Here is a 21,116-nt window from a genome sequence, read left to right on the forward strand (position 1 = left end):
CTACTGATAGGTATAGTTAGCAAATGAAAGATTTTAATACAGAACAAAAAATGTATTTACCTTAATGGTCATAATATATATAGCAGTTCATGACATCCATTCTTACAAATTTCAAAACTCCGCCATCTCTCTCCCCACATCCACCACTGCTGGAGGCTCACCTCCAACTGCGCAACGCTACGCGCTGTTAACAGCCAACAGCCCAACACTACAATGGCAGACAACAATGCAAACTAGCCACATACTGCGCAGTGATTATTCATACAGAGCGCTATGTGGCGTTACCAATAAGGAAACCTAAACAGCCTACTTACATGGTCAACGTTACCTTGTACAGCAGCAACTTCTCTGACGCTGACATTAGGGTTATCGTCAACTGCACGAAGAATTGCCTCGTCCATTGCCGGTGTCCTCGTCGTTCTAGGTCTTACTCAGTCGCGAGTCATAGGCTGGAATGTTCCGTGCTCCCTAAGACGCCGATCAATTGCTTCGAAAGTCTTCCTGTCGGGACACCTTCTTTCTGGAAATCTGTCTCGATACAAACGTACCGCTCCGCGGCTATTGCCCCGTGCTAATCCATACATCAAATGGGCATCTGCCAACTCCGCATTTGTAAACTTTGCACTGACTGCAAAATCACGTTCGTGATGTACACTAACCTGTTGATGCTACGTACTGATGTGCTTGATGCTAGTACTGTAGAGCAATGAGTCGCATGTCAACACAAGCACCGAAGTCAGCATTACCTTCCTTCAATTTGGCCAACTGGCAGTGAATCGAGGAAGTACAGTACATACTGACGAAACTAAAATGAGCTCTAACATGGAAATTAAGCGTTTCAGGACACATGTCCACATAACATCTTTTCTTTATTTGTGTGTGAGGGAATGTTTCCTGAAAGTTTGGCCGTACCTTTTTGTAACACCCTGTATAGTACAGTGCTTCGGCCACTGTAAACAGTAATACAGTACGGAGCTGTGGCAGTCTGAGGTGGTACGCAGTAAGCGGGCTGAGCCCCTCGCAAACCGGGCCGCCGCACGTGTGAAGTCACCGTGGAGAGGCTCGCCTTGACCGCTCCTGCTGGCCTGCCCGTACTCCGGCCTCCCTCTTATAGCACGCTCTGCAGACCTGCGGCCCACAGACGGCAGCCGCTCATCACGCCGACATGACTCTCGACAACGCGTCCGCCGCCACGTCGGCAATGCTGCTGCTGCTGCTTGTGTTTGCCGCGCAGGCGTCGGCAGCCCCTGGAAAACTGCGTGAGTTAGCTAAACTAGCCTCCAGTTCAACAGTGTTACATCAGCAGGACCTTTGCGTCTCCATTTCCTACGATCCATTATTTCCTTCCTAATGGTCCTGTACACTGGGGTTACAAAAGTCATGGGATGCCTCCTAATATCGTGTCAGATCTCCTTTTTTCTGGCATAGCGCAGCAACATGACGTGACATGGACTCCACAAGTTGTTCTATGCTCCCTGCAGAAATACTGAACAATGCTGTCTCTATAGGCGTCCATAAAGAAGGTTGCCGGTGTAGAATTTTGTGCAAGAAGTGCCCTCTCAATTACATGTTCGATGGATTGCCAAATTATTCGCTAGAACAGTTCATAATGTTCTTCCGGCCAGTCTCGAACAATTGTGGCCCGGTGACAAGGCGCTTTGTCATCCTTAAAACATTCACAGCTCTTTGGGAATATAAAGGCCATTAATGGCTGCAAATGTGCTCAGGTAGCCGCACATAACCATTTGAAGTCAATAATCGATTCAGTGACTAGTGGACCCCGCCCATTCCATGTAAACGCAGCCCCCACCATTAGGGAACCACCGCCACTCTACGACCTATTGAACCCTACTATCATCTCCTAACAGCTAAAATCTGAACTCATTTTACCAGGTCACAATTTTACTGTTGTCTGGGGTCCCAGGGGACGCGCTATAGACGATATAGCATTTTTAGCAACGGCATTCATCCCAGATTAGATTCGATGAATACTTGTTCCATAGATCATGAATACGACACTTCGTAATGATGTGGAACGTGTCAGGTTAATAAAAGATGTCTGTACAAGATATTACGTTACACAAAATATTGCATGACATTAATGTTTAAGTTGGTTCTTTTTCCTCTCCCTTAATTTATATCTAAAAATTCTGCCAATGAGTAGAAGGAGATGTCATCTAGAAATTCTTTTAATTTATTTTTAATTGTTGGTTGGCTATCTGTCAGGCTTTTGATGCTATTTGGTAGGTGACCAAAGACTTTTGTGGCAGCATAATTTACCCCTTTCTGTGCCAAAGTCAGATTTAACCCTGCATAGTGAAGAGCATCCTTTCTCCTTGTGTTATAGCTATGCACACTGCTATCACTTTTGAACTGAGTTGGATTACTAACAACAACTTTCATAAGTGAATATATATACTGTGAGGTTACTGTGAGGATCCCTAGATCCTTAAATAGATGTCTGCAGAATGACAGTGGGTGGGCGCCAGCAATTATTCTGATTACACATTTTTGAGCAATGAATACTTTTCTACTCAACGATGAATTACCCCAGAATATGATGCCATACGAAAGCAGTGAATGAAAGTACGCATAGTAAGCTAATTTATTGAGATTCTTATTACTAAAATTTGCAATAACTCTAATAGCATTCGTAGCTGAACTCAGACGTTTCGGCAGACCATCAATGTGTTGCTTCCAGTTTAGCCTCTCATCAATGGACACACCTCAAAATTTTGAAAATTCTGCCTTAGCTACAGACTTCTGTTCAAAGTCTATATTTATTACTGGAGTTGTGCCTTTTACTGTACGCAACCGTATATACTGTGTTTCATCAAAATTTAAAGAGAGTCTGTTTGCTGAGAACCACTTAATAATTTTGTGAAAAACATCATGTACAATTATATCACTTAGTTCTTGGTTTTTGGATGTTATTAATATACTTGTATCACCAGCAAAAAGAACTAACTTTGCATCTTCATCAATGTGTAATGGTAAGTCATTAACGTACATCAAGAACAGTAAAGGTCCTAAGACTGAACCCTGCGAGACCCTGTACCTGATAGCCCCGAAGTTTGAGGATTCAGCTGTTGTTTTAACATTACATGATTCACTTATTTCAACTTTCAGCATTCTTCCAGTTAAGTATGAATTAAACCATCTGTGCACTGCCCCCCTCGAACAATAATGATTTAGCTTATCAAAAGAATTCCATGATTTACACAATCAAAGGCCTTTGAGAGATCACAAAAAATACCAATGGGTGATGTCCGGTTATTCAGAGCATTTAATATTTGATCAGTGAAAGCATATATAGAGTTTTCTGTTGAAAAGCCTTTCTGAAAACCAAACTGACATTTTGTTAGTATTTTAATTTTACAAATATGGGAGGCTACTCTTGAATACATTACTTTCTCAAACATTTTTGATAGAGCTGTCAGAAGAGAGATTGGGCGGTAGTTGTTGACATCCGACGTATCCCCGTTTTTATGTAATGGTTTTACAATGGCATATTTCAGTCTATCGGGGAAAACGCCCTGCTCCAAAGAGCTATTACATACGTGGCTGAGAATCCTACCTATCTGTTTGGAACAAGCTTTAAGTACCTTGCTGGAAATGGCATCAATTCCGTAAGAGCTTTTACTTTTCAGTGAGTTTATTATTTTACTGATTTCAGAGGGAGAGGTTGGTGGAAATACAGTTGTTTCAAACTGCACAGGTATGGCCTCTTCCATTAGTAGCCTTGCGTCTTCTAGTGAAGATATAGATCTTATTTTCTCCACAACATTTAAAAAATGATTATTGATAATATTTTCAGTTTCTGATTGTTTGTTAGTACACTTGTCATTCAGTTTTATGGCACTAAGGTCTTCCTATGCTCTTGGTTGCCCTGTTTCTCTTGCAATAATATTCCAAATCTTTAATTTTATTATCAGAGTTACTGATCTCAGACATGATACACATGCTTCGTGACTTTTTAATAACTTTTCTTAGTACCGCACAATAGTTTTTATAATATTGAACAATTTCGGGGTCAGTCCTCCCTCTTCCTGTTAGATACAGTTCTCTTTTACAGTTGCAAGATATCCTTATTCCTTTAGTTAGCTAAGGTTTTTCATATGTTTTCTAGGAATTATGTTTAACTATATTCTTATGAAAACAATTTTCAAATACTCTTAAAAATGTATCGTGAAATAGGTTATATTTCAAGTTTGCATCGGATTCTTTACACACTTCATCCCAGTCTAGCTGCTGTAGGCTTTCCCTAAAGTTTGCAATATTTATATTGTTAATTGGACGCACTGCTTTGAAATACTGATTTGATATACTGCATGGAGCTATGTCATGTACTGTAACTAGCTGTGCACCATGATCTGAAAGACCATTCTCAACAGGATAAATATTTATGTCCTTAAACTTATCTTGGTCTATAAAAAAGTTATTTATCAATGTCGTGCTGTTCTTTGTTATCCGAGTAGGAAAATCAATGATGAAACTCAATTTGAAAGAACTGAGTAATACTACATGGTCATTCTTCCCATTAGACTCTTTCAGGGAATCAACATTGAAATCCCTGACAGATACCACAACAAAGCATCCAAGAGTTCTAGAAATAGCTGGAAATTCCCTGAGGGGGACCTATACACTGTTTCTTTACACAAAATTTTTTAGTTTCTACACTGTGGAAGCTTTTGACATATATGGCAACTCCTCCTCTCATCGTATTATCTCTATTTAGACGTGCAGCTTATTTGTACCCGTTGATGCTATCCTTTTACATATCACTGCAATGTGATGCTCAGACAGACATTACATTCTCAGTTTCAATATCTTCTAAACAGAGCAAAAGCTCATCAATTTTATTCTTCAATCCCCCAATATTTTGATGACATATACTAACATTATTTTTCACTTTACTTTTGGGAATATCTTGAACTTTTTTAACATCTTTAGTACTTGCCTGGCTGAGTTTCCCACTTTACACTGATCTTACACTAAAAAGAGTTTCTTCCACCATGAGATGTAGTTCCTCCCCCCTTTAAATATCCTGCTATCAGCCCAGCCAGTTTACCCTTCCCTTTCTTGTTGAGGTGTAGGCCATGTCTAGAATAGTCCCACCAACAGAGTGAATCAACAGGAACCACACCAATGTGTGACCCTGCACCAGTTCCAAGTAGCCGTTCCAACTCCAAATTAACTCTCCTGACAGAAGAGCTCAAATGAGGACGGTCGTGGCGCTCCAGAACCGACACAAACCCCACACTGTTATGACTGAATGTTGATGCAATCTTTGCCAGGTCACACTCTATGCTGTACCCCGGATCTCTGTCAATACTGCTGCCCGGCCCACGGCCAATATCTTCATTAGTAAAGCCTCTACATAGTAAACCTAAATCCTCTGTAACGTGCCCCAGTCCAACACTAGGTTTGAAAAAACTTGTGACCTGGTATTCTGGCCCTAATTCATCCTGCAGAAGTTGGCCCAAACCCCTGGCATGCGAACTACCTAGCAACAAGACTTTCTTTCTCTTTGCAGACTTCCCTACAGTCTTATTAAATTTGCTTCTGGAAGCTTGTTGAGCCCTGTCTACATCTACTTCTGTGAGAGGCTTATCAGTTTCTGACTGAGGCAACAGGTCAAACCTGTTTTTTACATTAATAACAAGGCTGTCAGAAGAATTTCTTGGCCTGTTCGTTATGCCTGTTGCCACTTCTCACCCCTGTTTACCCTTCCCCCCCCCCCCCCCTTAACCTGCCCAGTTCTCGCCTAGCCTCATCTAACTCAGCTTGAAGGGCAGCAATTATCCCCTCCTGTTCCACAATCTTTCTATCTCTATTGCATACCCTACAGAACCACTGATGAGTCTTGCTCATTTTCCCAATTCCTACGCCACTACAATCGCCCCAGTGAAAAAAGTTACTACATCCATCGCACCAGACCACGGAGCTAACGATTCTACGGCACGTCAGGCACTTTACACTCATGGTACAAATCGAAGTTAGTGACAGAAAGACAATTAAGTTACCGGAAAACAAGAAAATACGTCTACCAAAAATTAGGCCTACTCACGACAATGTAAACAGTGGTTCAGAAGTTTATTACTTGGAATTACTTAAGAGGTGACGATACTCTACAGATATAAAGGGGCAGTAAACGTATTTAGCACACTAAACTATCAGTAAATGCACTTAAAATAGCGGTGTGAAGTTTAATCTGAAAACTCAAAAGTTGGGCCTGGCCGCGATATGTAAACAGAAGTAACCTTACGTGATTACTGTGAAAACACGCGAGTAAGACAAAAACATTTAACGGTATGCTTTAAGAGCACTATAATTAACGTAATAAATTAGTTTAAAGTGTAAAAAACAGTTTATTACAACTTAAATTAATTATCTTGTACGAGAGCTGTGACTCAGACGTTTTGTCTCAAAATGTCCTTCAGCTTGTTTTGCGCTCTTAAACTGTAAAGTTCTGGTATCCATTCTATAATGACAAGTTCAGTGATCCGACAGAGATGTGAGAACATGAAACCTGATTTGTAACAGTCCGAGAAGAATAACAGAAGGTCATTTAAAGGTGAGTAATTAAACGTCAAACCTAGAGATGTTAAATCAAACAGTATGCGAGAATTTGCTGTGTGTAAAATAACACTATTGCATGATTACTGTGGTCGGCCCTCGCCTCTTACCGGAAACTAACCTGACCACCGGTGTCCTTGACCTTGACAGAAGATACTTGCTCCGCCGCAAGCGTTCCACTATACGGTTCCCTCGATGGTCACAACACTTGCAACCCAGAAACTGTGCTGAAGCAGTTACTATCTCAAGCCACGTTATCGGACGCGCAACAGCAAAAAGGAACGTTGGCGACGCAAACAATTCATTTTCCTCCATCAAGTAAAACTACATACAAACTGAATGCTCATAATATCACATGTATGGACAGTTTATTACTACTTAAATTAATTATCTTGTACGAGAGCTGTGACTCAGACGTCCGTATAGCAGGCGCAGGGCTACCAACCTCGTCGTCTGCTGCCACATCCCATTAACGTCAAATTTAACTGCACTTTCTAGATTGTCGTGTGTCCCACGTTGATTGCCACGATCCGCAGCTCGTGAACGTAGCGTTCTCGCTTCCCACGCCCGAGTTCCCGGGTTCGATTCTCGGCGGGGTCAGGGATTTTCTCTGCCTCGTGATGACTGGGTGTTACGTGATGTCCTTAGGTTAGTTAGGTTTACGTAGTTCTAAGTTCTAGGGACTGATGACCGTAGATGTTAAGTCCCATAGTGCTAAGAGTCATTTTTGATTTCTACGGTTATCTCACGAAGTCTCTCTTGTCTTTTAAAACTGGTATCTCTAAGCAAAATCGTTCGCCTCCATCGTTAAGTGAACGCCATCATCCATTGCATTAATACGTGCTGAGAGGTAATGCCTGAAATTTGGTATTTTTGGCCCTTTCTTGACACTTTGGACCTAGGAATACTGATTTCCCCAAGATTTCCGAAATGGAATGTATCATGCATGTTGCTCCAAGAAACATTTCGCGTTCAAAGTCTGTTAATTGCCGTCGTCCGGCAGTAAGTACTTCTAAAACCTTTTCATACATCACCTGAGGGAGCTCCGCCAATGAACTGCCATTTTATGCCTTGTGTTTGTGATACTATCGCCATCTGTATAACGCTATCCCACGACTTCTGTCACCTCACAGCATATGCTTCATCGCCCGGGATCTAATATCACTCCCTCACTCGCTTCCTCTCTCTTTTCAAATACTCTTCTAAGACTCTTTGTGTAAGCCCCTTCTTTTTAGGTTTCCTTACCTCAGTAGGTATTACTGGAACCCTTCATTACTTTTTATCTGCTGAGGCTCTGTTTCTCAGGAAAGGCTATTTAAGGCACTGAAGTCTACGGCGCCCTTGCGTTGGAAGACTTTTACGTTTATAAATTAATGCAATCAAAAGATTTGGTTATTTATGCCACGTATTTTGATTCGCGCAATGTCATTTTTCAAAACCTAAAGGGTACTTCACACTGGCCTGTAACCATGAAACTTGGCAAGAAGAAAGATTTCACAATAAAATTAAAGAATAACGTTGTAATATTGTCATTTGATATGCTTCTGTATGTCCGTCCGTCTATGAAGACCCCTTGTTTTCAGGGACGAGTAGACGTATGAAGTGTAAATTTGATCCACGTACTACTGTCTATGGCTTCTCGGCGGTGTAAAATCTTTAAATCTTTACGTCAGTACAGCCAATCGAGATGGCCATATATGTAATTTTGATATCTTTCCAGTATTGGTATCGATAACTGGCAAAAATCGTCGAAATTCTCGAGTCATGGGATGGATAAACTATCTACATACATAATTAATTCAGTTTTCCAAGTGTCCTTAATACTCGTGTATTGTTCGTACCAGTAACGAATATAGCAGTGGGTCTCTGAATTGCTTTCACGTCTTACTTTAACCCGACCCGATGGGAATTGCTAGACCACGTAGACCACGCAACGCTACAAAAACTAGCTGAAGTGGCTACAATAAATTAAGCATGCTAGAATGGAGACTTCGCTTATGTGGACATATTGTACTGACGCCAGGTACTTCAGTCACTAGTTCAGCCTATCATCTCACAGTCGAAAGCCAGAGACAAAGTGGAAGACCTATATTACGTTGGCTAGGCACTTAGAAGCAGATCTAATGTCAAGAAGCCTAAACACACACCATGCATCAGACCGAAGGAAATGGCGTGCATTTAAAAAAAAAAACAAAAAAAAAAAACGGAATACCGTTGTACTGGAATGGCGCTGAGAAGAAGGAGATTAAGAAGAAGGATATCCTAAAAACTCGAACAGTATATAGTAATGGAGTGTTGTGCACATTATCGCCTTTATAGATGAGCTACACATACCTATATGTGTCTCAATAAAATAAAGTGGACCATTCGTCTTCCCCTGTCTCCTTACATTCCATGCCGCTTTGCAGTCTGGCACCCACATTATTAACTGATGCCACCATGTCAAGCTGCACATCATTAACATTCTATTCGAACATTTTAGGACTATTTCTTCTACTAATCAGCATTAGTGTAGATTTTACGATATTTAGAACACGCTGTCATTCTGTCCGCACCATCCTGTCTCCTCCTACTCTCTTTCAGTAATGATACCTTCTGGTACAATGTAGTTCAATCAGTAAACACTTGTAGACAGCTGCTCACCTACGTCATTTCCTGAGGGTGATGATCTCTCGCTGTCAAGCGAGAACTGAGACCAAATCTACCGAAGACAGTACCACTGGAAACAGTTACCACAAGCCGACATTCTCACGCTGCTGTAGTTCAGTAGTTAAATATTAGTACCTACTATTCTGCTACAATGGGAACAGAATTTCAAGTTCTCTCTATGTGTAAACCAGATACGATTCGTTGAGAGTGTAATTTGTTCCATCACGCTGACGAGAAGAGTTTTGGAGTTCTCCATATATGTGATATAATGAGCATTCAGTTTGTATGTATGAGTATGTATGAGTTTTGGAGTTCTCCATATATGTGATATAATGAGCATTCAGTTTGTATGTATTCAGTTTGTATGTATTCGTTGAGAGTGTAATTTGTTCCATCACGCTGACGAGAAGAGTTTTGGAGTTCTCCATATATGTGATATAATGAGCATTCAGTTTGTATGTAGTTTTACTTGATGGAGGAAAATGAATAATTTGCGTCGCCAACGTTCCTTTTTGCTGTTGCGCGTCCGATAACGTGGCTTGAGATAGTAACTGCTTCAGCACAGTTTCTGGGTTGCAAGTGTTGTGACCATCGAGGGAACCGTATAGTGGAACGCTTGCGGCGGAGCAAGTATCTTCTGTCAAGGTCGAGGACACCAGTGGTCAGGTTAGTTTCCGGTAAGAGGCGAGGGCCGACCACAGTGATGATGCAATAGTGTTATCTTACACACAGCAAATTCTCGCATCAAAATCACTCTATACTGTTTGATTTAACATCTCCAGGTTTGACGTTTAATTACTCACTTTTAAATGACCTTCTGTTATTCTTCTCGGGCTGTTACAAATCAGGTTTCATGTTCTCACATCTCTGTCGGATCACTGAACTTGTAATTATAAAATGGATACCAGAGCCTTACAGTTTAACAGCGCAAAACAAGTTGAAGGACATTTTGAGACAAAATAGTTGTCTAACTGCTTACGCGTGATATAACTTTCTTATTAATATATCAGGGTGTTCACACTTTTGTACAGCTATCCTTGGTGTCTTTTTGAAAAGAGTCTCCTACTAGTGCAGCAGCAGTAATTTGATTTATATTATGCGGTGAACTTTAAGCAGATTCTCTTCAAATGGAAACGCACATTTTTGTTATGGCGCACACACAATGATGTGGCAAATGATTTTCACCGCTCCCCATCACGAGGCTGAACGCTGCCACGTGACATTCCGGGTAACGTGTCGCGTTATGAAAGTATCTCAGCGGAGCACGGACGAATATTTTCGTTACTATATCGCAAGTTGTCCCAGGAATCCCGTATCATGCTCATGGTGCCCTAATATAGAAGTTTCAGTGACTGGAAAATTGTTAACACCTTCGTACTCCTGTTGTGTAAATACGTTTGTTGGTTCCTGCGTAGAAGAGGTGTACTACATCTTACAGTGAAGTGCCAAACTCCTTTGTTCCCATTCCTCGTACTATGACGTACGACAAACAAGGAAAGACACGCACACTTCACTCACTCACTCTCTCTCTCTCTCTCTCTCTCTCTCTCTCTCTCTCTCTCACACACACACACACACACACACAGACACATCAGAAGCACCTCCCTCTCTCTCTCTCTCTCTCTCACACACACACACACACACACACACACACACACACACACACACACACACACAGACACATCAGAAGCACCTCCTCCTCTTTTCTCCCAGTAACTCACCGAAAAATCTTAGCACAAACTTTAAATCAAAATTTAATTCTAGCGTTACTGAGGAGCTGGGGATATGAGTCACCCACAAGATTCACTTTAAGTTTGGATTTATTACAACACAACCAGTTAAAACACCAACAATTACGTGTTGCAATTGATAGAATAGGTCACAGCTACACTGGTAACAGTTTACAGAAAACAGATTGAGGCTTGAAAATTTAGAAAATTTAAATTCCACGAAAATTAGGGTAGAAACAGTTAAACTAAAGATCAACTTGGTTCAGATTTGACTGGTACACATTACAGCACTGAAACACCTTTCATCCTGAACAGTTCAGCATAGAAAGGGGTTACAAATTGCTCTTAAAAATCATCACTTTGGGGTTATCTTGGCCGTGCAAAACCCATTTAATAAACTCGACTACAATAAGTTACTCTCTAAGCTATATTAAACTGTACATAAGATGAAAGGGATCCTAATTTACCAGCGCTGGCCTAAAGCTAGCTTGAGGATTTAAACCCCTCCCTAAAACTGAGGTAGGTAAAGAAAGGATAAGATTGACCTCCACAAAGTACTAAACTCATCAATTGACCTAACTCATATTAAAAAATCGCATGTCAAAAACCCATTTCGCGGGCGGGACAAGTTTACAGTTATTTAACTAATTAACTAAAATCTCATAGAAAACTCGATAAACAAACCACACAAATGCAAATTTATGTCACATTTGTCCTGGTTGCTTGACGTGCGTCGTGATAGGTAAGGGACGTGATGGTTATCAATTCAAACAAATCCAGGACTCAATCACAAGACAACAAGAACTCATTTCTAAACATTGAACTGAATATTAACCCTGAACTGAATCCAACAGCACACAGCGGATGAAACGGAGAATACTGCAGCATCTGATAGGATCACCGTTTTAGCGGAATGTGAATGACAACCATGGCTGAACAGAGGTGTATGGTAGGTCTTACTTTAATTGCTACACACTCCGACGAATAGCCACCGGTACAGAGACGCAGTGTTGCTTCCACGCCGGCAAAATGGAGGAAGCAGAACTGATAGAATTTCCATAACGTCTTCAATCAGACACCTCTATTCAGAGCTAAAGCCAGTAACCCTATCGAGGCCACGTCCACACTACTCATAGCGTCGACAACCGTCGCTCTACTCACGACCACTCACCACTGCTGGCATACCAGTTCACCACCAGCTGCGCGTGCAACGACGAACCACACAGCACCCCCTTGGCGTCGCTAGTCAACATAAGACGGGGCGTGGCGGGAATTGAAATTAAAGCGGCATTAAGAGGCAGAGGAATCGAGCTGTGAAGAACATACAGTTCAACACAAATACATATATTTTTCAAACCTATTTTTTTTAAAAAAGGGCACACTGATGAATAGCTACAAAGATTTTCCACAGGTATTTGTACACTGAACGGTTAAACATAGTTGTTTTCTCTATGTTGTAGAACAAAAAAGTAACGCCATACCCCCAAACGAGTGGCGGTAACAATCGGAGGATACCGCACAACTATAGAGGTGGTGCTTTGCCATTGTCTTCCCTCAAAGTACATAGATGAGTCAAACCAGTTGCTTTGATGTTTGGACTAAGGGTAACAGCTTGAAAGAGTAGCAGTCGTACCTTGTACTGATGAATGTGTGTCATCTGCCGATTGCTCACAATCAACCATCTTATGACCTCATGCCAAAGACTTTGCCGGAACATTTTAAATTTAAACCACATCACTGACTTGCAATCCCGTTATCGAGAACTGCATGTAGTCACCTGTGCTACAGTTGCCACATGATTAAAGGTATCCTTTTCAACAGTATTGCAGCATGTTATATGCCGCTCAGCTGAATTATCCTGCACACACTGAACGATGTAGCTTCATTCCTTTTTTTTAATTGCACTCTTGGAAGGACGTATACGTAATGAAATTCCTGGCGGAAATTTACACTGTGATGAATGATTTCCTTCAAATAAATACTTCAAGAGGAATCTACCTCCACAAATGAAGCTTTTTTGCTATTCACCAATAAATGTTAAAACTATAAACCGTAATTCCAGAACTGTATTTATTATCCTGTACTTATACATATTATTCGACGCAAAATAAAATAAACCCACCGACGATGGTAAAAATTGACTGAAACATGTATAGGCCAAACAGAAAAAGTTAGGTTTGCTGTAGGAAGAAGCCTTTCAGAAACCTGTTTATGACAACAGAAGGTTAGTTCAGGAGGGGAACATGGCAGCTGCCATGAACAGACTTCCTGGAAATTTCGTTTAGAGGAAGAGGAGTCTAAATGAGCGAACCCGTGTTTAGGCTTATCCGTAGCTACTCGACCGTTATTCAGAAAACGATTGCCAACGTTTAGCGCACGACAGTCTGAGCCGAAATGGTGACACAACGGCTGGAGTTCCATTTTAGAAACTGGATTACTGTTTTATTTAATTTTTTTATTTCGTTTCATCTAATTACTCATGTCCGTTGAAGGCTACTACAATAATGTTCCAGTTAGAGGATACATTGGTGTTACGTTAGCCGGCCGGTGTAGCCGAGCAGTTCTAGGCGCTTCAGTCTGGAACCGTGCAGGTTCGAATCCTGCCTCGAGCATGGATGTGTGTGATGTCCTCAGGTTAGTTAGGTTTAAGTAGTTCTAAGTTCTAGGGGATTGATGACCTAAGATGTTAAGTCACATAGTGCTCAGAGCCATTTGAACCATTTTTGTTATGTTAATTATAAAACAACAATTGGGCTTCACAGGAAATGGCAACATATATCTTATAGTACGTGTCAGTATGGTATTTTCAGGGGATGCAAAATTTCTGAATTATCATATTTTTATGTTTTATTCTTATATCAGTTCTTATTTTAATTCATATTATTTTTATCGCGTTTATTTTTCAGGAATATACACTACAGAAATTTCACCGAAAATAATTTCAATTTTCTCATTCACTTATTGCTTTTAATTTATTCAGCAGACATAACAGTAGTACATGAATACGGATAACGTTATTTCAATGCACACTGCAAAACATTAGTGTAGTAACGTTCTACGGAAGTGGGTCGATAAATGAAAAACAAGAATAAAATAATAATCGTGTTTCGAACTCAGGGTGCAAAAGTGTGAAGCAGTGACGTTAGCCACTACGTGACCGCTTCGATTAAACTATTTATTCGCTAGAAGGCACATAAAGTTCCTCGAAATCTGTGAGTGTTGCTTTGTCTGCAACAGTCAGGTATCAACGGATAATCCCAGACACATGCCCGCTTATTTTAACCGCTTTACCAGTGAGCGAATTTTCTCTGAAAATGGATTACGGCACTTGTCGTTTATCCTTGTCAGTAAGTAGTACGTTGCAGCAACACAACATGATATTGAGAATAACCGCTGAACACTGCTGCAATTGAGCGGGTCAGCCTACTTTCACTCTGTGAAAATGGTACCGCCCCTCTTTGCGCGCTATTGGAATATCCTTGCCGGTCTGGCAGATTTGCCGATCTCCTTGAAGCAACACTATTAAACAACACAAAACTCTCTTCAAAAGCGGGCCAGAGTGGCCGAGCGGTTCTAGTCGCTTCAGTCTGGAACCGCACGACCGCTACGGTCGTAGGTTCGAATCCTGCCTCTGGCATGGATGTGTGTGATGTCCTTAGGTTAGTTAGGTATAAGTAGTTCTAAGGTTAATGACCTCATATGTTAAGTCCCATAGTCCTAAGAGCAATTTTGTTTCTTTAAAATAGTGTTTGCAGACTCCTGTGAATCAATTCTTTCATAATGCGCTACTGGCCATTAAAATTTCTACACTACGAAGATGACGTGCTACAGACGCGAAATTTAACCGACGGGAAGAAGATGCTGTGATCTGCAAAAGGTTTAGCTTTTCAGAGCATTCACACAAGGTTGGCGCCGGTGGCGACACCTACAGTGTGCTGATATGAGGAAAGTTTACAACCGATTTCTCATACACAGACAGCAGTTTACCGGCGTTGCCTAGTGAAACGTTGTTATGATGCCTCGTGTGAGGAGGAGAAATGCGTACCATCACGTTTACGACTTTTATAATGGTCGGATTGTAGTCTATCGCCATTGCGGTTTATCGTATCGTGACACTGCTGCTCGAGTTGGTCGAGATCCAATGACTGTTAGAAGAATATGGAATCAGTGGGTTCAGGAGGGTAATACGGAACGCCGTGCTGGATCCCAACGTCCTCGTATCACTAGCAGTCGAGATGACAAGCATCTTATCCATATGTAACGGATCGTGCAATCACGTCTCGATCCCTGAGTCAGCAGATGGTGACGTTTTCAAGATAACAAGCATCTGCACGAACAGTTCGACGACGTTTGCAGCAGCACGGACTATCAGCTCGGAGACCATGGCTGTTGCTACCCTTCACGCTGCATCACAGACAGGAGCGCCTGCGATGGTGTACTCAACGACGAACATGGGTGTAAGAATGCAAAACGTCATTTTTTCGGATGAATCCAAGTTCTGTTTACAGCATCATGATTTTCGCATCCGTGTTTGGCGACATCGTGGTGAACGCACATTGGAAGCGTATATTCGCCATCGCCATACTGGCGTATCACCCGGCGTGATGGTATGGGGTGTCATTGGTTACCCGTCTCCGTCACCTCTTGTTCGCATTGACGGCACTTTGAACAGTGGACGTTACTTTTCACATGTGTTACGACCCGTGGCTCTACCCTTCATTCGATCCCTGCGAAACCCTACATTTCAGCAGGATAACGCACGACCACGTGTTGCAGGCCTTGTACGGGCCTATCTGGATACAGAAAATGTTCGACTGTTGTTATGGCCAGTACATTCCCCAGATCTCTCACCAACTGAAAGCGTCTGGTCAATGGTGGCCGAGCAACTGGCTCGTCACAATACGCCAGTCACTACTCTTGATGAACTGTGGTATCGTGTTGAAGCTGTTTGGGCAGCTGTACCTGTACACGCCATCCAAGCTCTGTTTGACTCAATGGCCAGGCGTACCAAGGCCGTTATTACGGCCAGAGATGGTTGTTCTAGGTACTGGTTTCTCAGAATCAATGCACCCAAATTGCTTGAAAACGTAATAACATGTCAGTTCTAGTCTAATATATTTGTCCAAAGAATCCCCGTTTATCATCTGCATTTCTTCGTGGTGTAGCAATTTTAATGGCAAGTAGTGTATTATCGTAGAATAAGACTATTTAGTTACAATTTAAGTTTTTTTACATTGAATCTAATTTTATGTCCTATAAAAGCACCTCATTACGTCTGAAGATTTGCAATTAATAGTACAATAATGAAAGTTTATATCAACATATACCACGTGGAAAAATGTGGGTGTCTTTATTTCCCTCGCCTGAAACTACCTTTTCTAAATGAAATACTCATTCGAAGTCTCTGCACTGGCATATCGTATGTTACAGAATCTTATGTCCAATCTTAGAAAAATAGTAGTCGAATAACCGTATCCTGTCTCTTCTTACAGCATCGTCGTACAAGACGTGCAAGCAGAATGACCCAGATTTCAACGGGTGCCTCAAGGCAGCGCTCCAATATGCTGTTCCATCGCTCAAAAAAGGTACACTTCACGTCAATATGTCTCAACAGTGTTTCCAGAAAATTGTATAGCATTCACACATTTCTTGCGAAGTGGGTTTCAGGAGTAAACAAAAATTTGGTATAACATGTATCCATTTCTTATTAGTTGCAGCGATGCAGGTGTTAGAATGTAACCCAAACAAAATATCGCGTAAATGACAACTTCCTAAGTTTATATTCATAAATTTCACCTCAGGCGTAATGCGCTTTTGAATAGTTATCACAACAGCACGCGTAGCTCGTCTTGTGTTATTTTACGGAAGCGGTATTGTTCACAATAGGAATGGTCAATTAGCCTCTTGGAGTTATTTTTTTCTTTTTACGGTTCGTTTCAACCACCACCACAGGCAAACATTTAAAATGCTAAGGTCTGCGACGTTGATGACCAAGAAACATGCGTATTTCTATCGATCAATCTTCCGGGTTGTAATGTTAGTGCCGGCCGGGGTAGCCGAGCAGTTCTAGGCACTACAGACTGGAACCGCGCATCCGCTATGGTCGCAGGTTCTTACTTACTCTTGAGTAAATCGAGCAAACGCATAGTTGTGACGACCACGGCGGACAGAGCCATCACACCGACGTCATCTCAGACGCCGTCGCAATCTGTTCCACCGCGAGAGTAGAAAGGAAACTGGCGTTCTACGGATCCACCGCGAGACCGTGGCGCGGGGCGCGGACGGCGGAGGGAGCGCGCCGCGGGCGGAGGGTATTTAAATCGGCCGCCGCCGCGGCCGAACCCAGTTCCCCCTGAGCAGCCATAGCGTACGGATCTCCGTGCCGGCACGTTCACAGGAGCTCAGTCCGTCAGTTCACCTGATGATGGCGACATGTTTGATCGCCGAAATATTGTGCCCGTTGGACACTATAGACCGGCAGTACACCCGTGGATATTTTGATTATCAAATACGCCGGGAGAAACTCAAGAATCACTAACGCAATTCTTTACAGACGAATGGTAAAACTAGTAGAAGCCGACCTCGGGGAATATCAGTTTTGATTCCGCAGAAATGTTGGAAAACGTGAGGCAATACTGACCCTACGACTTATGTTAGAAGCTAGATTAAGGAAGGGCAAACACACGTTTCTAGCATTTGTAGACTTAGAGAGAGCTTTAGACAATGTTAACTGGAATACTCTCTTTCAAATTCTGAAGGTGGCAGGGGTAAAATACAGGGAGCGAAATGCTATTTACAATTTGTACAGAAACCAGATGGCAGTTATAAGAGGAGAGGGACATGAAGGGGAAGCAGTATTTGGGAAAGGAGTAAGACCGGGTTGTAGCCTATCCCCTATTTTATTCAATATGTATATTGAGCAAACAGTAAAGGAAACGAAAGATAAGTTCGGAGTAGGTATTAAAATCCATGGAGAAGAAATAAAAACTTTTAGGTTCGCCGATGACATTGTAATTCTGTCAGAGACAGCAAAGGACTTGAAAGAGCAGTTGAATGGAATGGATAATGTCTTGAAAGGGGGATATAAGATGAACATCAACAAAAGCAAAACGAGGATAATGGAATGTAGTCGAATTAAGACGGGTGATGCTGAGGGAATTAGATAAGGAAATGAGACACTTAAAGTAGTAAAGGAGTTTTTCTATTTCGGGAGCAAAATAACTGATGATAGTCGAAGTAGAGAGGATATAAAATGTAGATTGGCAATGGCAAGGAAAGCGTTTCTGAAGAAGAGAAATTTGTTAACATAGAGTATAGATTTAAGTGTCAGGAAATCATTTCTGAAAGTATTTGTATGGAGTGTAGCCATGTATGAAAGTGAAACATGGACAATAAATAGTTTAGACAAGAAGAGAATAGAAGCTTTTGAAATGTCGTGCTACAGAAGAATGCTGAAGATTAGATGGGTAGATCACATAACGAATGAGGAAGTATTGAGTAGGATTGGGAAGAAGAGAAGTTTGTGGCACAACTTGACTAGAAGAAGTGATCGGTTGGTAGGACATGTTCTAAGACATCAAGGGATCATCAATTTAATACTGGAGGACAGCGTGGAGGGTAAAAATCGTAGAGGGAGACCAAGACATGAACACACTAAGCAGATTCAGAAGGATGTAGGTTGCGTTAGGCACAGGATAGAGTGGCGTAGAGAGCTGCATCATACCAGTCTCAGGACTGAAGACCACAACAACAACAACAACAGGCTGTGTGTCTGTAACACATAGAAATTAGATACTTGTTGTATGTGATGTTTTATTCGAATTAATCTGTACTAAACCTCCTAATATATTTATTTAGTCTGAAAGTTTTTTTATACTTTAAAGCTTAGGGGTTGTGTACTGTTTGCTATGGTCCGTTTCGCATTTATAAAAATTGTAAGGCAATGTCAGTGACTACCTCGATTACGCTGTGTTCGTTCAATCGTAGGACTCGACGGTTTGGTAACCAGGGTCATTCTAAAACTGAATTAAAATAAAAAGTGTGAAAAAAATTATGGTACGTCAGCTGCCACGCCCTCCCCCCCCCCCCCCCCCCCCCCATCACCAGCTGTATAGTGTTGGCGGTGACTTCTAAAGACATCGAGTGACATCTGAAGGACATTGGCTGAAATTTTCAAGAATATTACTAACGTTTGCAATTTTGACCCACATTCTGTCGCTGTCAGATTACTTTGCATGAGGGTGGTCATTACGTCCATTCCAGCTGTTAGGTGGTCACCTTAATCTCATATTGTCACCTCACATGCCTCGGAGTATTTTTATGCGTATTTCTCGCGTTCAAGTAGTCGATCACTGACACTGCATAGTAACTGCAATTCTAGAATCAGTACCTCCAGGGACTTTACCTTGTTATTGCTTTCTGTTCACTTCTCTGTTTAGGATGACGAAGTTACTGCACGCCTTGGAGCCTACAAGCTGGTTAGCAAACGACGGAATCTCGGAGTGGCTGTGACCACTGGCCGACGAATTCCCCCTTTAGCGAAAAGCAGCCAAGATACAGAGCGTCCAGAAAGTGGATACTTCACTTTAGGGAAGGTTAAGACTTCGCGCTAGGCTATGGGAAAGTAATGACAGAGGCACCTGGAAAAGCTATGCCGTGAGCCTTGAGGTCGCAGAGCATGAAGCTTCCATTCCAGTAATGACGGCAGAGAGAGTGCTGAACTCAAGGATATCCAGTCGCTACTGCCGTTGTCTTCTGCATTAAGCTAAGTGTATGGTAAGATGGGACATCATTGCGATAACCGATTTAGTAGTTCACTCCCTTCAAAAGCTAGTTATTCCGTTTTAATACTTCGCTCATTCGTTTGCTTTCAATATATCCTTTAACTATCTCTCTGTGGTTCGAGCGTATTTCCCTGTGGTTTTCCCGTAGTTTACTAACCATGCTTACAGTCATTGGCCGCAGAAGTATGCTGCTCAGGTTACAGTTCACCGTAAAAATCAGTGCCCCAGTATTTAATGATCAATTGTTTGTTCAGTGCCTTACTTTGTAGTAAATGTGATTCAAATAGTAGCCACTTGTTTCTGTTATAGATTATGTGATTCATTGTCTCTAATTAATTTCTGTATGTGCTCGGTGTCGTACCTGTATTGTCGTATTTGATTGGGTAACTCCTGTACGGTATATTGTGTGATATTGTTTCTTTTAATTAACTTGCAAAGGCATATGAGGAGCTTTCCTCCTCTCTAGGTGTACGCAAAACAGCACAACTGTCACTCGATGCAGCATACCGAGGAGTAAAACCACCTATTCCTCCTGTAGGTGCTGTATCCTGCTTTTCCCTCATCTCGTGACACTGATGACATCGATCTCGCTAAAACGTTATAATCCGACTCTAATGAATTCCTCCAGCTGTTTTATGAATGTCGGCTGACTACCAGAGAAAAGCTAGACTGCTAGTCATTAAAGTTGCAGCACCATAATGCGGGATGCAACAGAAGGCAATCTGCCATAAACTGTTGTACATGTTTCAATATGCTAATGATTGGCATTTCGGCGCAACCAAACAAGGTAAGCAGTAGTAACACAGTCGACAATGTGTATACAGGTTATGATAACGCAGAGGATTTTTCATTGTAAGAATCCGACAAATGCGTTGTTCGTGCCTACTGAAACTGCAGTTTATCGTTCTCTAATGTTTCTATACGTGCTGGTTTCGATTCCACGACTGTCATGCATATCTGGCAACGATGGGTTCAGTAAGGTGACACTCCGCGCCATTCATGATCTGCACGGCCATAACTAACTTCTGCCTGCGCAGATAGGTGTATTGTTCACTTGGCAGCGTGGGATCATATTGCCACATGACGTCCCTTCTGAGGAAGTGGCAAAGTGAGTACCCACATGGACAGTACACCGACGTCTGAAGCACCAAGAACTGCCAGCCTCACTGTTGCAGCTTTCCCTCACGTGGCTGTGGAGATAGGCAAACAGACTTTGCACTGCCGGATGATCTCATCATCTTTTCAGATGAGTTTCAATTTTCCACGTTGCATCACGATGGATGCCTCCATGTGCAGAAGTTCCGAGACGAACGAATGTTATCAGATTGTGTTTGACATTATCGTGCTAGTCCAACACCGACCATAATGGTATTGG

General features: G+C 41.9%; 1 protein-coding gene across 1 annotated transcript in view; it reads left to right on the plus strand.

Annotated features, from left to right (window-relative positions):
• The first annotated feature begins 997 nt into the window (after positions 1–997).
• Positions 998–21,116, plus strand: part of LOC126285463 (protein takeout-like) — a 63,446-nt gene continuing 43,327 nt past the window's right edge. Inside the window, exons 1-2 of the mRNA XM_049984876.1 lie at positions 998–1,259; positions 16,451–16,543. Of these exons, the coding sequence (XP_049840833.1) occupies positions 1,166–1,259; positions 16,451–16,543 (187 nt within the window). The 5' untranslated portion in view covers positions 998–1,165. The remainder of the gene's footprint in view (positions 1,260–16,450; positions 16,544–21,116) is intronic.

Source organism: Schistocerca gregaria, chromosome 8 (genome assembly GCF_023897955.1).
Source record: "Schistocerca gregaria isolate iqSchGreg1 chromosome 8, iqSchGreg1.2, whole genome shotgun sequence".
Lineage (NCBI taxonomy): Eukaryota > Metazoa > Arthropoda > Insecta > Orthoptera > Acrididae > Schistocerca > Schistocerca gregaria.